The sequence below is a fragment of the Podarcis erhardii genome (assembly GCF_964252035.2).
Source record: "Podarcis erhardii genome assembly, chromosome: 2".
In the NCBI taxonomy this organism is placed as follows: domain Eukaryota; kingdom Metazoa; phylum Chordata; class Lepidosauria; order Squamata; family Lacertidae; genus Podarcis; species Podarcis erhardii.
This window is the reverse complement of record NC_138498.1, coordinates 59454721-59473353: the sequence shown is the minus strand read 5'-3', so window position 1 is coordinate 59473353 and position 18633 is coordinate 59454721. Positions and strand designations below refer to the sequence as shown.

Sequence of the window (18633 nt, the reverse complement as noted above, 5' to 3'; positions counted from 1 at the left end):
TCATTTATACGTTCAATTATCTTTCCAGCATCGCTCATGCGCACAAGATGAAACAAGTGAAACTGATTATGGAATGGCCATTGCATTACATTAACTATCAAGATGATAGTATTGTATTTCTCATGTCCTTAAAATATTCAGAGTCCAATATTTATGTATGTGTTTGTTTGTTTATTTATTGCAGTTAGGATTACTTTTGAAGTTTTAGAAATCACTTATTCAACCTTTAAAAATTAATCAAATTAACTGCATATTTTAATCAAATTAACTACATATTTTAATCAAATTAACTGCATATTAAATGGTTGGTAGTAATTACAAATTTTGGAAGCCTAATGACTGGTTACAAATTTTATATCTAGCCTGTTAATAATTACTATTCAAATTTAATGTGAAAGGATTTGTTGGTGAGATAGTTATTCTCAAAATATAAATTATATTTAGGGGGGAAAGTGCTTCTTTTTTATTTTGGAATCTTAATTGATATTTAATATAGTTAGGCTACAATCCACTTACATGAAAGTAAGACCCATTTAACTTAATGGGGCTTACATCTATGTAGACATGCATAAGACTGCAGCGATATTATATTTTTCAAGCTTGTGTTTTGTCTCTCTGTGTATATTTTTGGTATAAAAATAATAAAAAAATTATCACTTCCAATTACACAGGGGTTTTTTAAAAAAACAACCTGAACAATACTTTAATATAATAAGCACATGTGAAGAATATGAGGATAAACAGGGCAAGGGGATCATGATTTTAAGCCTCAGACAGAGGTTTCAAACGCTTTCATGGAGTCTGAACCAAAGGGCACTGTTATCAAATAAGTGGTCATCCTTCCATTCTTTTCTGACATCACTCTGATACCTGAATTACTGATATAGGAGGTCCGGTGGATGTCATACTCTAGCTTCCCAGATTATTTATAAGTGATCACTTTTATTTGCTGACCATCTTTAAAGCAGTTATGAGGTAGGCTGCAATGACAAGATCACGGGGTCAAGTATGGCTGTTTCAGTTGCTTGTCCAATATTGACAATTCAATGTCCACATACTGTTTGCTTTTGATGTTACAAAATTCCATGCCCTTCTTCAGCAGTTTTGCACAGGAAAACCATGTCTGGGTAGTTTGTCACACTAGTCTATTTGAAAGTGTCTCCTATGTATTTGTGGAAGCCAGCAGTTTATTTAGATCTCTAACTTGTCTGTGACATAGGAAGGCAGTATTTTTTTTCTTTGTACAAAGAAGGAACCTGAGGTACCACTCTGTCACATGACTCACTTAAGCACACAGGGCACATTTCTGGCAGTCAAGGCTAAATCCCAGGTCTTCAATTTGTACACCTATGTATATTTTACTACAGAGTGTAACCCAAACCAACACTGGGTAGTATCTGAATAAGCTCTACTCAGAGGAAACCCAATGCTCATTATTTTTAAGGGGGACTAAGTACCGTAATTATCTAAGTAGGACTAACATTGTAAAGTTGAAAAAGACCACAAGGATACAACCTATTGCAATTTTTACTCAGACCCAACTTTCTTCTAACCAATTCCAAATCCAAGTTTACTAATTAAAACATTCAAATGACTCCTACAATAAAATGATTTTTTAAGAAAATTAAAAGTGGTTGTTATTTTTGGCAGTGGCGCCCTTCCCGTGGAACTCCTTCCCATCAGATCTCAAGGAGATAAAGAACTACACAACTTTTAGAAGATATCTGAAGGCAGTCCTGCATCAGGAAGTTTTATTATGTTTTTATTATTTCATTATATTAATGTTTTATTATGTTTTTATATGTGCTTGAAGCTGCCCAAAGTGGCAGGGGAAACCCAGCCAGATGGGCAGAATGTTGTGAGCCACTTTGGGTACAATTTTGTGGATTGTGGTATGGAAAGAAATTGATGATGATCACAAGTACTTGCTAACAGAAATCTACTTTGATCATAAAGAAAGCTGAGGAGGGATTAAAACCACTGGAATGCTCAGGCTTCTTAGGGCTGCATGGCTCCCTCATATAAACCCAGAGGTCCGTTGCCTACCCCCCCAACCGGCAATATTTAATTGTAGTGGACTTACTCATTCTGAATTTACATTCTCAAATGAAGCTTTCAAGACTCTGTGGAAGATCTACATAGACAAAAATCAGCTGAAACTGGAGAGGCTGATCCCAAACCCACATTTCTCAGGTCCTATTTGTGGGCTGCATATATCTTGAACTACATATTTTTATTAGCTAATAAAATTCTCTGTCTAGTTGTTATATAATGTACTCAGTATATATTTAAGGCATGTTATGCAAAATAACCATACACAAATTTGTGTTTACCAACAATTGCCCCCACATTTTCAAGTCCCACTTGCCAAAAATTATGGCCAGAAACATATTTGGTGTCCCCTCACTGCCATTTAAACAAATGCTGAAGTTTTCAGACTGCTGAATTTTGCACCATGTATAATTGTGCTGAACTCACATCCCCATAAATTACTCCGTTAAGGAGGGAAATTTGTACCAAAGAGAACTGACAGAAAGAATATGCAATTGATTTTTCTGCTTCTTATGCAAGTACAAGTCAATATTATTCAGACACAAATCCTTAATTATATGCCTGATTTCATCTATTCTATTCTTCTGTTTCAATTACTACTGCAAATGGTAAGCTCTCCGTATTTTGAGGCACCAGGCATTTCCCTAGAGCAAAATAAATGTTTAAAAGTGCTTCTACAGTCACAGGTGTCTCTGCTCACCCATGAAGCGCTCTGGGTGAATTTAAGTCAGTCACTTACTCGGCCTAAGTACCTAAGGCTATAATAATAAAATGGGGAAATGTTTTTTTTCCCATTCTGAGCTCAGTGGAGGAAAGGCGAGATACAAACGAGTTAAATTTTGAGGAATTCTTACCTTTAAACATAATCTACCATGCATTGTGTAATAGCGATAGGTTCCTAGTGTTTCTTATTTCATTATACTATATCTCTGCATTGCTCAAAATGTGCCTTATCTTTATCCCTTAATATTATTCAGTACTGATGAGCCTGCAACTAACATACAGGCTCCCTGCCAATTTAAATAAGTTTGCCATTTGTACTTCTGAATTCAAGGATGTGAGTTTTACCTCTGAGTAAACAAACAGGCACCAGGCCACTAATATGTTGCATTGGTGAAAATTCCCTGCTTCTTCCTACAGAAGGGCTGACTGATACATCTTCACTGCTTACTGTGTTCAGCATCCGGTGTTCACACTAATGTGTGGAAAGAACCCATTACAAAAAAAATTATTTTCAGTTATATTGGCTATTTTCTAAGCACCTGCATTTATTCTGATTTGTTTCAAGAGAGATATGAAGTTGAATCGAGCAACTCTTATTCTATATTTTTCCAGTGTAAAATTATTGGGGGGGGGGGGTGTTGAGCAGGCTCGTTGCACAAGATCAATGTTAACTGTGCAACATGAATTTACAGATACAGTATGTGGCTGTATCCTACTCAAAAGTAGTGACAGTCTGGAAGTGCCCCAAGCGATGCAGCCTAATTGTCATTAAGGTGGTTATGGTAAACCTGTGTCTGAGCTGCACAAATTGAGGCAGGAGGTGGACTTGAACTCACTGGACATGAACACAGAAAAGGAAACGTCAGTGTGCCAAGACTTCTAAACCTGCTGTTCTCCCTGACCTGCATTCCTTCGCGTGAATCCCCCTCCCAAATCTTAAATGGCACAATCCAGACACTGGGTTTTGCACCTCAGTGAGCATCTGGTAGGAAATGTTACCAAACACAGGAGACCTATTTGAATGCACTTGCTCTCCAAAGGAAGGCTCGTGCTTTCCGAATCCAAAACGTGAGAAGAGCAAAAGTTGGTGCAAGCCTCCCTCGCTGGGTCGGAAAGTGGGGCGCGGGAAAGCCCGATGAATCACTCTAGATGCTTGTCGGAGGAATCCCATTATGAATGAATGCACGGGCGGATATAAACCAAAAGGTCCCCGGGACCCACTTTGCGCGGGAGGGGAAGCCGAGAAGTCGGGGGGGGGGGTTAAGAAACGAAACCCAACGCCGCCCAAGTGACGCTGCTGCCCGGGCGAGGAGAGTCCCTCCGAGGTCCCCTTCCCTTCTTTGCCGCCCAACCTCTCACCATAGCGGAGCACTCCCTTCTGCCGCTGCCTCGTCCTGCCACGGACGTCAGCCCCGCTCGCAGCCACCTCAGGCCGGCCCAGGCGCCGCCTCGCATGGCTCCGGCGTGGCTTCTCCGCCCGCCCACCTGCCGCCTCCCACGGGGAAGCGCATGCGCCGCCCACTCCCCCTCCCCCCGGCTGAGGGAGAGGCGGGATGGAAGGCAAACCTCCAGCGCGAGAAGCCGTCGCTCTCCCCGCCCACTTTACTTTCCTTATGCCCTGCAGCCTTTCTCAAGCTGTGCGTCCTCAGATGTTGAACTACAACTCCCATCACCCCAGCTAGCAAAGTCAGAGCTGAGGGATGATGGGAGTTGTAGTTCAACATCATCTGGAGACCCACAGGTTGAGAACCGCTGCAAGCGCATCTAGCCCCTTGGCCTTCTTCTGCACTGCTGCTACCCCAGCCTGAGTCAGCCTCCATGGGGGGAAGGGGGTCGCTTGGAGACCGCCTGGCCTGAGCTCTCACAGCATAACAATTTTTAGAAGAGCAAAAGTGTTGGGGTGAAATCTTCTGCCAGAGGTTTGAGCCACCGGCCGTGTCCTTTGTGAGGCGCAGAAAACAGCCGCCTGTTTTCCCACAACAGCTGCCACCTTTCTCAGCACCTGGCTCTGTCCCTACTGCCTAGGGCTTCTTGAAAGGAAAACAGACTTTCTTATTGTACTTGCCCATCTTCATTACCCTCAGCAGACAACTCACAAGTTTACCTGACCACAGAGGAAGTCTGCTGCCACTGCAGGATTGCAGGGCAATAGCTACGCCACAAATGCATGGCTAATTCTTCCACCTGCACATTTGAAGGATGCAAAGGATCCAGCAACTTGTACACCCAACTCCCAGCTTGATGAATACACCTGAACTTCAACCGATGTGGACAGAAGACAGCGACCACAGCCATCTCCAGAGCTGAATGTAACCTACAGTTGCTTCGTTAGGTATTTCTTGGTTTCTGGTGCCTTGTGTGATTAAAGCATTTTAGTATTCTGCACTGAAAACCATGCAAAGACCACCACTGAAGATGCCCAAAAGGATATTTGGATGTTAATGGATTTATTATGATACAGAAATCTCTAAAATGCCATAGAACTTTGGTGCTGCTGTAGTACAGAATGTGGAATGCAGCTAGCTTCATTGGATTGGATTGGCTACCCTTAAAAAGTCATACTAATTTATATAACACATCAAAATAAGAACAGTAACATGAACAAGTAGAGATACACCCTTTCAAGGTTATCTAAGTTCACAATAGCGCTTAAATTACATTAACATTGCAAAACATGGAATATGGGGTGAAAAGTATGTTTATTATCATGTATGTGTATTCCTCCCATTCGTGTTTTCTGACCCTTTAGAACGCTAAAACATAATTCCCAGTTCAGCCGTAAATAAATGTCAAGTTTGTGTATCAGTAGTCAGTGCAACCTTACTAAAAGCTCTGACATGTTAGCAGCAGAACTGTCATCCAAATACTGTGATCATAGCACCACATGTGTGACAGCATCAAATTGACAAGAGAGCCAATTCTTACAAATTCCCTACTTTGTAGGGAAAACATGGGAGTCAATTGTTGCAGCTCCAAATCTAGCATAGTTAAAATGACCATCTAGGGTGGCTCAGGAAACTTTCTAAAAGCTGCATCTTAAACCTATACCTGATCTTTTCCTATTAGAACTGTCTGCATCTGCAACAGTTTTCACAGATGATAAGCATCCTTGTTTTTTAAATAGAAAGCAGCAATCCATTTGTATTACTAGAGATCATCAGATGTCCCCCAAAAGACACCACACAGTTCCTAAAACTTAAGCATATCAGATAGGTATAGATATTTTTGTCATTCCCTCATAACAACTTTATGAACAATTTCCAGCTGTGCATTTTCATATTTGTATCACAAGGAATTTCTGCTGAGTGGTGTATGATTAACAATACAGGGTCCTGCCTAACAAGAAATCACAAAGAGTCGATCCACCATTTAATTTAATGTTGTTTAGCTTGTTCTGAAAACAAAGTTCTCAGTTCACATATCATTCCTGATGTTCCTGATCTTGACCAGGTATTAGCCACCGGATGCTCTCTGTCCGGACCGTGGCATACATGATAAAGCTGATGAGGAACAATAAAGAAAATAAAAGAAGCCAGTCTATGCCTCTAGTCAGTGTGCTAGGCAGGGGACCATCCTGATCTTCCTCAGTTACCACCACATCAGACTTGGGCTCTATTCCTGAAAAAAAGTATTCATTATTAGTGTGGCGCAAGATTGAACAGAATCAACATTATGTATAGATATTTGCACAAAACACCTATAATTTTAAATTTAGGACTAAGCAATTTAAACTACCAGCTGCTAGAACATCATCAGAGCTCTGTAATTTTTGAATTATAGCCTTCTGGTGCATTAAATAAATAGGTATTTCTAACTGTAACGTAAAATATGACTCTCTCAAACTGAAGTATTTTAGTGTCATTTGGAAACAGCTCTAATTCCACCTCTCCCTGAAAATGTACCAGTACGAAAGCTTACAACTCCTATTTTAATAACAGCTTTTTAATTAGCCAACTACAGTTTCAGTTGTATGTTCTTCAGCTTCCCAGGGGAAAAGCAACAGAAACTCTATTGACAAGTTCCCTTTTATGCCCAGATAAAGATCTGTAAACACACCGGTAGAGGGAAAAGTTTATTGTTTTCTCTCATGAGTCAGTGGTGACCAGAGCTTGCTTATGTAAGTCTATTTCTATCTTCATTTTCTTTATTATTCACTGCAGCATGTAAGGAAGAAATAAAAGTGTATCCCAACTTACTATCCCATCTTCTGTAGAACACATAAGACATTGGGTTTCCTCCACTGCTAACATAGGTAAGAAGAGATAACTGTTGAAACAGTTACCCTTCTCCTCTTGCATTCTCCCCATGTATCACCTACATTCTCCAGGCGATACCTATCATATTCCCAACTCTTGCTACCACACAAGAGCTGAAGGATTCTTAATCCACCTTACCAAATAGGACAGGATTTGGCTGTAATAACATACTCAGGTGCTGAGTTGATGGCTACTCAGAGCTACTAGAAAGAAAAGGGAGAGATTGGAATGCCTGGGGGTCCTCCAATAATTGGAAAAAAGAGTGGAAAATGGGAGAGGGCTGGAGAGAGAGAACGGAACAGAATGTCCTCTGAAACAAGGTATGGCCGGCTTGCTGTAACACCAAACAGAAGCACTCCAGATCACATTTTATTGCAGGTCCCACATGCATATTTTTACTCAGAAGCATCCCTACTGTGCTCAATAGTCCTTAGTCCCAAATCAATTTGTACCTGGGACATGGAGCCTTATTCTGTATTGCCCCAAAATTTCACACCTTGATTAAGGCTGAAATTTTAACTCAATGTTCCTGGAGATCATACAATAAACATCTTAAAACTAGCTGTAGGTGGGAGTTGGAATCACAAACAGGGAGAGTACTGTTGGATTTGGTTCCTCCCTTCAGGCTTCCCATAGGCATCTGGTTGGCCACTGTAAAACAAGGATGGTGGACTAGATGGGCCTTTGGACTTATCCAGCAAGGCATGTGGCTATCAGACTACAAAATCTGTTAAATGTCTTGGTTACATCCTGTTTGGACTACTGTAACAAACTCCATATGGGTCTACCTTTGAAAAGTGTTCAGAAGCTTCATCTGGCCCAGAATGCTGCAACCAGACTGCTGACTGGTGCTGGTTCCAGGGAGCATGTTACCCCATTGTTAAAACAACTTTACTAGCTACTGGTTTGTTCCCAGTCACAATTCAAAGTGATGGCTATAAAGCCATATATGGCTTGAGCTCAGGCTACCCGAAATATCCCTGTATGAACCTGCCTGGCTTCTAAGACGCTTGGGTCAGTACCTCCTCTTGGTCCCATCAACATCAGAAACATGATTGGTGGTAACATGAGTAAGTGTTTTCTGCGACTCCTCCCAAATTGTGGAATCCCCTCCTAAGAGAGATGAGATTAGCTTCCCTTCAGACAAACCTTTGGAAACTAAGGTACAGAAGATGCTGATCACTTGGCTGCTGTCAGGACAAATTGTATTTTAATTGTTGGTTTTAAATACGCTGAAGTGCATTTTAATTATTGTCAATGAGTTTCTTTTTATTATTCTGTATTATATAACTGATGTTTTTAAATGTTGTAAGCTGCCTTGAATCCCAACTTGGGAGGAAGGTGGAATATAAATATATTAAATAAATGAGTAAATAAATCCTACCTGTCTGATTAAAAATGAAAGATTTCAGTGTTTCCAAGGTTCGATCTGTATGGTTAAATCTTGCCATTGGCTTAGCTCCTTGAAAAAGAAGGATGTTGGGAACAGCCACAGTTCCAAACCTGGTTGATAAACTGTGAAGACATAAGATAACAAATAAAGAATTAGCTTTGATAAATATGTCTTGCATTTAACCCCATGATAAAATAACTGAGCGTTTTTCAATACAAAATTGGAACCATAGCTAATTTCAGCAGAAGAAATATATTCATTTGGTCACAACACACTTTAGACTCAAACAGGTGCTCTAGAAAATTGATAGTATTGTTAATCAATTGCCTCCCACATATGGCCAAAGGCAATGTACAAAGTATAATAAAAACAGCTAAAAACAGTTGAAAACAGAAGTTGAGTTTAAAAACAAGACAAAGTAGACAACCTTAGCAGAGACATATTCATCCAGCTGGGAAACTTTGTGGGAACAAAAATGTCTTCAGTTGTTTCTGCTAAGTGCTGATAATGGGCACGTGGATTAGTGTGAACTGGGCAGAATGTATGCAATTAAAACAGCCTAAATTTTGGAAAATAAATTTATAGACAAAGTATCATTAAATTAATATGCACTTTTCAAGAAAAAGTCCTCTTCTGCACATTTGCTTAACCCTGATTTAAAAAACATGAAGATGGTACAGTAGTCCTGAAAAGAGAGGGATATAAAAATTACCTGCTGTGCTGAGAGGCATCCAATGCCAAGAAATGAAGAGTTGGGAATGCTCGGGGCAAAGAATTAAAATGAGGAGCCAGATTGGCAGAGAAACGGCACCAAGGAGTATAAAACAGGACTAAGGTACAGTCACTGCCATTTGGATTTAAGAACTCCATTAAATCCTGAAAGAGAAGGAGAAAGGTGACTTTTTAAAGTCATAATGGGAACTTATTTAACCTAGTATTGCTCATGTTAATTATCCTGATCTCAACAAGGCGGTGAAGTACTTCTACATGTAAGGTGAACTTGGTCAATTCAGGTTAAAAAAACTTATTACCTGCCCAACAGTTTTTAAATGACTTAGGGAGCTTTTAACTTACATTGCAACCATGAAGTTCAGGAGATATTTTGACATTCACCTACTTGCCACCATCAGCAGAGACACAACCCACAACCTCATCCCAGACATAGGCCAAATTTGGCTGGCCAGGTTAATTTGGAGGACCCACACCTGCTCACCCATACACCCACCCTCCACCCAATGTCATACTGGTTAGAGTGGGGCTTCCAAAGGAGCAACCAACAGCTTAAAGCAACCTCGGTTATTTCTTTACTGGAGCAAGGCATATTTCTTTGCTGGAGTAAGGCAGCAGCTGATAAGCAATAGGAACGCACCTTGCTCAAGGAGGAAGAAGCATTTTCCATGAAATAGAAATTGCCTCTCCCTCCTAGGACTGCTCTTTGAAGCAGCCCCCATAGTCCCTTTCAACTTCCAAAATCAGAAGTTGAAAGGAGCAGTGTGTGGCAGTTTGCAGAGAGTCCAGTATGGCTATGCACAACTGTTCCCACACCCACCTGCCAAATTTGGCCCACTAGAGGGTAGGGAGATAACTATCTGTCCTGCCAGCCAGAAAAAGTGAGGTGGTCTAAAGTGAGATGTAAGGGAAGTAGTATAAGATGCAGCCTTCAGGCTTGAGGAAAACAAATACAGAATATACATAGAATCCATCCTTTTTCTTCCTGAATAATTTTATTCAAGCAAGTTATGCCATCCACATTTATACAAAGAATTCTGATAATAAGAAGACAAATGAAAAAACTCTTAAATTAAAATAATTTAAATATATATAAAAATCAATTAGAGTGCTTTCCACTTACTTGTGAAATATTCAAGATTTGTAATGTGAAGTTTGTTATCCCTGTAATGTTTCTTTCCTCACAATTCACTTTTGGGGTTTTCATACCATCTGTGCTATTAGAGTCCTCTCCTGATGAAGGATGCACTGCTTCCAGAACTACAGGTGAATCTATTACTTGCTCTTGTATAGGAGACCCAGGTTGAGATAAAAATGAAACAATACCCTGCGTACTGCATTCACCATCAACGGCTGCATCACAGGTGCCGGTGTCATGCTCCAAGACATGTCTCTCCTTGGACTCACCTGGAACAACTGACAGAACTACAGGCTCAGCTGCAGGTATGCTGCTACCCATCATAGCATCAGCTATCTCTGCAGTCCTGTACTGTACCGATTCTTTAGGCCCATCGCTGCTTGCAGGTACAGAACTGCTTTTCACAGCGAATGGTACAGCAGTTTCACTTAACTTTTCAGATGGCGCGTCAGTGGTTTCTTCCATTTCAGCTACTGCTACAAAAAATGCAAGAACATATAACATCTTTAGTGCTGAACAATAGGAGTACATCTATCTTTATGCAACGCAACAACGCAGCAGTGGGTGGAACTTACAATCCAATGTGTGAAGTGAGGGGGCTCAAAGAAAGCAAACCGTTCAAGTGAGGCTCACACACTGCAGCAACCGCTGCCACCCTCACCTCACCATAAATACCAGCATGGCATGAAATATTCAGTGTTGTTGACCAAAGCCCAGTGTCATTTTTTATGAAGTCTTTCTTTGTACTGTAGAAAACAGACCCCATCCAAGATATGTACAGAAAAGAAACATACAGCAAAAAAATAGAATCTTGCCACCCAAGAATGCAAGTTCAACTTTGGCTACCACTCCACAGATTCTACTACAGCAGGAGTGGGCAACTTCAGAATTGTATGGTCTGCTTCCCCCCACCCCCAAATCCCCTAGGACCCGCAAGCACATTTCAAGCTTATAAACAAGAGTACACAACACTAGATATTTCACTTAGGCATCTGCTCCCGAGCATGCATGCAGCCTAGCTAAAGCAGCGCTTGGTTTGCTGGATCAAACGAAGTCGCACGTAGGCCCGCAAGTTTCCCAACCCAAGCGCAAGACTACATTTTATCTTCTGCCCTATCTTGTTTGATCTCCAGAGAGAGAACAGGAGACTCAGGAGTTGCTTCCTACTTCTCCAAAGCATTTAAAAAAGCAGCAGCAGCAGCAGCAAGGGGTGGCGACGCGAGCCTAGCTGGCTCGGCCCCCCCCCCGCCCCCATTCCCCACAGGTGCACGAAGGAGGCGCGCCGCCTGTCCTCAGCATCTCCGCTCAGCTGCCCCTTCCCCTGGCGGTGCTACCATAGCAACCGAGCCCTCCTTACCTGCAAGAAGACTTGCCAGCAGCCAGGCCAGCCAGAGGCCCCGCCCCCGCCCGCGCGAGGACAAGACCATCATCCTCGCAAGGGAGGGGGGAGCTGGGAGAGGGGGGCAAGAAAAAGACCCGGCGGATCAACCGGAAAACAAGGTCCAGTCCAACAACAGCCGCTTCCGCTCTCCCCTCTCTTCCGTTTCCGGGGCACCACGAAAACAAACAAACTCTATGGAGCCTGAACAATCCTTTTGTCCGCTGGCGGACCGGATGTCCTGACTGTTTCTCTCGAGGGCCCGACTGTGCCTCGTTCGGCGGCAGGCGGCAGTGCAGAAACCCGAGACCTTGCCCTTGTCATGATTTGCCAGCACTGTGTCTGTCTACCCCGTTTTCTAACTGTTGCGCAAGAAGAAATAAAGTGCCTGTTATTATTATCGCCGTATTGCAGATTGGGATGGCTGGGGAAACCCAGCCGGATGGGCGGAGTATATTATTATTATTATTATTATTATTATTATTATTATTAGTTCAGTTTATCTGCCACCAACTTACGAGGGTGGGAAGAGAGCTCGAGTGAGGCAGGGTGCTCTGTGACAATCCTGGCCTTGGTACTTTTGTCTCTCCGCCACAGATCTAAACTAAGGAGAGCTCAGATAAAAATCGGGATTTTCCTTCCCTGTGGCAATCCCCATAGAGATCCCCGATGCGGCTGCCATCTTTACCGTGGGAGGAGCCTTTGTCATTATCGATTTGCCTGTGGCTGCCACCTTGGGTCTGTCCGGAAACGGAATCCAAACCAGACGAGGGGCCGTCTAAAAGGGACAGCTCGAAACCGGGCGTCTCCCAGAAACATGAGGCAGCCTGAAAGGAAAAGGAGGCATAGAACTGCGCAGTTCTGGCTGCATGGGCAATGCAGCCTGTAGCGGTCGCTATAGGGCTGCTAAATGCATAGGGAGGAAAAAGAACAATACCCACTGCCGACGCCAAGCAATAACAATGAATTTACGATAGTTGGCGCAAATTGAAAGTGTTTAAAGCATTAAACCAAAATCGATTCCGCAGCACTCTGCAACCCGAGGCGGCAACATTGTTTACAACCCGCAGAATACTTTGCCCAGCCTCCAGGCGAGTATTCTGCTGCAGAGGCAACTATTTATTTACGGTAATATACTATATTACCTATATTATTCTACTGATTCGACGGAAGCTGATGTTAGTTTGATCTAGCTTGAACGCCTCCCCCTAATTAAGACACAGGCAATAACATCTTCATACAGTTTGGGGCTCTGTAAATGGGTTGCAGTATCAGTGTCGTAGAAGAGTAGAAGTTCCTAAAGTTGGGTTCATTACAGCAGCAGCAGCAAAACAAACAAAACACCTGCTGTAAGGAGATTCAATTTCTGCACCCAGACAACAGCAGTAAACATTTCGGATACTGAGTGTGCTGGCAGGCAATGGTAACGTGGTCTCCTCCTAAAACATACGACTGCAATAATACAGATCTTTCGGAATGTGATAAAGCAGAAGAAACTATGACCAGTGGTTACCTGACACAGCTTATGCCTTTAGGTAGGCAAGTAGAGCTCTTTAGTAGAGATGTTAAAATGAACTTTTTACATGCAAAATATGTTCCCTTTCAGTGAACTAGGAGCTTTGTCTCTTAGAAGGGACACTAAGCATACACACCATACATTTAAATCACATTTAGCACACACTGCCTCCCCCCCCAAAAAAATCCTGGGAACTATAGTTTATCCCTCAAAGAGCTAGCATTCCCAGCACTCTTAACAAACTAAAGTTCCCAGAATTCTTTGAGTGAAATAATCTGCTTTAAATGTATGGCTATTTTGGTGCTTTGACAATATTGTCCTCAGTATTATTATGAAAGAAAAATAACTTCTAAGAAATACTGTTGTGATAATATTAAGGAAGCCAATTTATTTGGTTATTTCTACCACACATTATACCATGGCTGTCAACTTACAGATTTGAAAATAAGGGACCAGCAGCCAAAATAAGGGACCTGCAGCCTCACCTGTTCCAGGCACTCCAGTCTTCCTGTCCTCCTGCAGTCTGGTCAAACTCATGCTGGGTAGCTTCAAGAACACTGTCCAACCAACTTTGTAACCAGAGGTTCAACTGAATAGAATCTGAATCACATGCACCACAAGGCCTATGCAGCCTCAACTTAAGATGGCTCCCCAGCCTGGCTTTGCACTGCAAAGTTTGCAGCAGCATGTGCAACAAAATGGCGCCCAGCATTCAAAACCCCGCTCAGCTTGCATTAACTAGCCACACACAAGGCATGCAAGCTCCACCCCCCAGTCGTTCTTAGACTTCTTATTGGGTGAGCAACACAGCCAAGCAACACAGCAGGGAGGAAGGGAGAGGAGCTGCTTCCTTTGAAATTTAAGGGACATCATTTAAGGGACATCCATCAATAAGGGACAGCAGGGGGACATGGCGCTGGAATAAGGGACTGTCCCTTCAAATAAGGGACACTTGACAGCTATGCATTATACTGGCTAGGATCTGACCAACAGTGGCCACACTTAACCTGTAAAATGCTCAGTTATTCCAACATGGAGCTAGCAGAACCAATTTGATTCTAATGTTTGAAGCTGCTGTAGTCCTCACATGTAAGCAATATTCTAGAGTGACATGACCAAAGGACCCCTAGATTATCCCAAAGATTCACCCACTGTGTTGTGCTGATATCTATGCTAATTAGCCTTTATTCTAATTATATTACCGTAATAGCCCGAATATAAGCTGCACCTTTAAAATTCAAGGGGGGGGGAGAGAGAAAAGACAATATCCAAATATAAGCTGCTCCCTTAAAATTCCGCTGGCACTCACACCCGTTCCATTTTACTGTATGTGTTTCAGCAGTGATACTGTAAAAGCCAGTTTTTGTAAGGTCACGAATTTAAGCCACTCTTTAACTTTTCATGGTCGGAATTTGGGAAAGAAGTGAGGCTTATATTCAGGCCAATACAGTACATAGAAATAACTTCCAATGGAAGACTGTGAGGCACAATATAGGAACTTATTTTACAGACATTTGAAGATCATAACTTTGTGGTACAGGCTTACAGCATCTACATTACATGCAGAAGATCCCAGGTTCAGTCCTCAGCATCTCCAGGTACGAGTTGGGGAAGAACCCTGCCTGAAATCCAGCTAGTGTAAACAATGCTGAGCTACATAGACCCATGGTCTGATTCAGCATAAGATAGTTTTCCATATGCCTATGATAATTCCAAAGCCTGCATACAAAAATGATTATCATAGAATCATAGAGTTGGAAGTGACCCTGAGGGTCATGCAGGAATCCTGCCCACAGCTGTCCCTGTGTAGGCTCAAACCACCAACCTTCTGTTTAACAGCCCGACACATTAAAGTTAAACCATTTGTGCTACCTCAAGTGGTTTGTCTGGTCTATGTGCTCATGTGTGGGCATGCTGCTGCATATTGCTCTGCAGTCGGAGTAGGGAAAGTTTGGCCCTCCAGATGTTACTGACAGCTAATCAAATGGGACTACAGGACAAACTAGAAACAAACTAAAAACATCAACAATATGAAGATGGCCTACCTTGCAGGGGAAATATCTAATTACTGAGATACTGTGACTTTCAATACTTTATATCACTGCAGAGTTATGTATTATAGACAAGTTGTCACAATCATTGGCCTTAGGTTAATTAAATTCCATTTTCAAAAAATATTCATTAAAAACAAAAAGCTATTTTAGGATCAAAATGCTTTTCTAAGTAAGTACAACATAAGAGCTTGTAGAATGCATTTTTCTGCAAGCATGACTCGTTAGTTAGGGTAGAGTGGCTTAACTTGCAATTGCCTTGCTTTTGGCACATGAATTAAATTCCTAAGCGTGTAAAATTTTCTCTTAAACCAAAGTTTGTTTGATTGTTTTATCCAATAACAAATATAATGGGAGAGATGCAGCAAAGGAACATGAATAGTCCATAGATTATTGTTTATCTAGGGAAGCATATGAAACAACCTACTTTGGCACTGTTGGATAACAAGACTCTCATACATCATCTCTTTCTTTTCATAGCTACCCAGCAGACTTGATATGGCCCAAATTCAGTGCACTTTAATGTAAAATTTATGAGAATTCCGAAACAGAATAGAGTTGCCCGCACACTGTTTGCAATTGTATGTTCCAAATAAACTAGGTTTTGTATTTATTTCTACCATGACAAAAAGTATTAACTTATTCATTAGATGGATATTATGCCAAAGAAGCCAGAAAGTGGTACAGAAAGATACCCATCTGCCTTTAGACACTGTTAACAATCTAAAGTGCTCTCATTTGCAAGTTATATTTTGCTTTTAATCTTTGGAAGATTTTACAATGACATAACTTACAACAAACTTAGAACGTAGGTTACTGTAGATGAAAAAAACTCTGAGTCTATAGAATATCCTTTTGGGGTTACTTAAACATAAAGAAGAACCCTGGAAAAATGCAAAAGAAAACATGCCTTAGAAAAAGAAAAGGCCCTTTTATCCAGGCACTTGATCCTGGAAATTATAGGTTTGTTTAAGGCAGGTTTGGTTAGCAGTTGTATCTTGCAGTTTATTTGAAAATTAGTCTGCTTCATTGGGATCAGAAACTCAAAGGTGATAATTGCCAATAACGTGAACAATTGAAAGGGATATTTAAGATCATGAGTGGGGAGCTTGTGGCCCTCCAGATGTTGCTGAGCTCCAAATCCCATCAACCCCAGGCAGCATGTTGCTCTTAAATACTTTCAATTGTTCACATTATTGGCAATTTGCTTTTCAGACACGAAGCACACATAATTATCTTTTATCTGCTGTGTGTCTCTGTCCCACCATGAAATGCAGTGCTTGGGACCAAAAAAGATGTTCAGTTTTGATCCACACTCTTACATGTCCATGCATAAATGATATACTTTGTGAATGCCTTCCCATCTTACATTGGAGATGGGACCCATATGGGATTGGATCTTCTGTTGAAGTAAGTTCATTTGGATTCAATTCATGGTGTTTATGGAATATTAAGTAACTTATCCTGAAACAGTTAACTAACAGCTGTGATTTGCATAAAAAAGTGGGGGCTGCTTTCTGCTATTTTAAAAAAAATCATAGAATGGTTTCTGCCCCCACCCTATGTACCTGAATGACAACTTAAGGTGCAGTTTTTGACATTTTTTTCTGTCTTGTTATCAGTAAATACTCAGCGGTGTGTAGACCACCAAGGTGGTCAATTGTTTAAATATAGCTGTTCGGATAAAAGCCTCTTACTGACCCATAATTACCATAGCCAACAGGAACAATGCTAAATTTTGATAGTTCAGATTTCCCCCTAATTATTATTGATATTGGTACTTTGCCACATCACAGTGATAAATAGGAATGCCGAAATCTTTAAAGAGGACTACTCATAACAACATATCTAGCAATACATCAGATATAACCCTGCATATTCTAAATTTTAAGCAAAATTGTATCAAGTGTCTTACATAAAATGGCATGAGCAGCACTATAGTATAGCACCATTGTTAGCTGGGTGTCTCTAAAATTTTGAATGCAAGAGGAGTAAGAATCTAGAATAAGAAGAGGATTAAGAATCTGGTATTAGCTCACAATTATCTACACTGGGTGACATGCAACATAATAAAATATTCTAAATTGCTTTGGGATGCCTCGTGGGAAGTGATTCATAGATGAAATAAATAATAGCCGCTGTAGGTCCTCCTCCCTTCTGCAGCCGCCCCCCCCCCAATTTCCTCTGTAGGGTGGGGTGGGGAAGAAGTCCATTCACATGACACTATATATCACCTATTGACTAACAGCAGCTCTCCAGGATTGCAGACACAAGTCTTTCCCAATCCAACTTGGAGACGCTAAGGTAGAAACTTGGACATTCTGCATGCAAAGCACTGAACTACATCCCCTTTCTCTTTATCAGGATGGGAAGCATCCAACACACAAGACAAATTAGGCCCACCAGGATCCCAATTTTAACCTACAAGGCTGTATTCTCCAAGCCACACTCACCTGCCTCACACCTGACTTCTTATGGTAACAGGTGTGCGGCAGGTAAAGTCACAACTGCAAAGAAACCACCAGGAGTCTTAAAGTGTGCTCTGCATTGTTCCTTGGCAAGCAAGACTTGCATTTAGTGCTTTTAAATGCAAAGACCACTGGGGTCAGCTCCACTCAGGAGCTCCCAATCAGAGCACCCAAGTGGAGCTGATCCCTGTCAAAACAGGATGTACAATTAGCACTGCTTTCTGCTAGAGTCTTTGCGGCAGCAGTAGCAGCTTCAATTCAAGCTAAGGCTACAAAGGAAGAAGGGAAGTCTCAGGAGCGCACTTGAGCGTGCTGCTGATTCCTCCTTTTGGAGTTTGAATAAATGGCTGTCACATGACATCTGCCAGTCAAAAGGGGTCAGCAGAGGGTGGCTCAGATATGGATGCAGCCTGCTGATCTGATCCAGTTCCCCACCCCTCCTCTATATGTAATACCACTGTAAAAATGTTTTCCTTGTCAAATTGCAGAGCAAGTCTGTTGATGTAAGTTGAAAACATACATATAATAAATTAAGTTCAGATAAATGAAAAACCTGAAGTCACTCAAACCAAGGTTTGAACTGTCACTAAAATTAATGCAAGGTGGTCTTATAACATTTCTGAAAGTCTTTCAAGAAATAGTGGGGCTGCAGTATTGCTGTTTACGGCCACTAAGACTATCTGCATTGCCCAGTATCCTAATTATGATGGGTAAGCTGGCCTGGAGATAACAACAAGCAGGAAGGGAGTAAGTAATCCCTATATGGTGGGCCCAATCCCTAATACTTTCAGAAAATAAAGTGGGGGAGAGAAAGGAGTTGGGAATTATTTTTGTTTGGAAAATATATCCATCACCAGAAAAGAACAAGCGACGGAAAGCATATAAAAAAGTAATTCAAAACCTTCCATTTCTTATTATGCGTAACAATT

At 41.5% G+C, this 18633-nt stretch overlaps 2 protein-coding genes across 4 annotated transcripts in view; both read right to left on the bottom strand.

Moving 5' to 3' along the window:
- Positions 1-4288, bottom strand: part of PCBD2 (pterin-4 alpha-carbinolamine dehydratase 2) — a 36825-nt gene extending 32537 nt beyond the window's left edge. The window contains exon 1 of the mRNA XM_081850448.1: positions 4135-4288. Within this exon, the coding sequence (XP_081706574.1) occupies positions 4135-4230 (96 nt within the window). The 5' untranslated portion in view covers positions 4231-4288. The remainder of the gene's footprint in view (positions 1-4134) is intronic.
- Positions 4289-6132: 1844 nt separating this feature from the next.
- TXNDC15 (thioredoxin domain containing 15) lies at positions 6133-12631 on the bottom strand. Of its 3 annotated transcripts, none has more exons than XM_081850424.1 (6): positions 12358-12496; positions 11649-12031; positions 10277-10764; positions 9137-9300; positions 8416-8546; positions 6133-6393 (listed from the first exon to the last, which is right to left on the bottom strand). In XM_081850424.1, the coding sequence occupies exons 2-6, from the start codon at positions 11719-11721 to the stop codon at positions 6197-6199; spliced, it is 1053 nt and encodes a 350-aa protein (XP_081706550.1). In that variant the 5' UTR covers positions 11722-12031; positions 12358-12496; the 3' UTR covers positions 6133-6196. The 3 variants fall into 3 exon arrangements, with proteins under 3 accessions (XP_081706550.1, XP_081706549.1, XP_081706551.1); XM_081850423.1 differs by having other exon boundaries at positions 10277-10767; positions 12358-12494; XM_081850425.1 differs by lacking the exon at positions 11649-12031 and having other exon boundaries at positions 10277-10767; positions 12358-12631.
- Between the last annotated feature and the right edge of the window lie 6002 nt (positions 12632-18633).

What these genes read in the sequence shown, in the direction of transcription:
- TXNDC15 (XM_081850423.1), bottom strand. Translation starts at nt 11,721, where the DNA reads ATGATGGTCTTGTCCTCGCGCGGGCGGGGGCGGGGCCTCTGGCTGGCC. An exon ending in GATGCCTCTCAGCACAGCAG is followed by an intron (nt 8,547 to 9,136) that starts GTAATTTTTATA and finishes ATGTCTTCACAG; the next exon opens with TTTATCAACCAGGTTTGGAA. An exon ending in TTTCATTTTTAATCAGACAG is followed by an intron (nt 6,394 to 8,415) that starts GTAGGATTTATT and finishes ACTTTTTTTCAG; the next exon opens with GAATAGAGCCCAAGTCTGAT.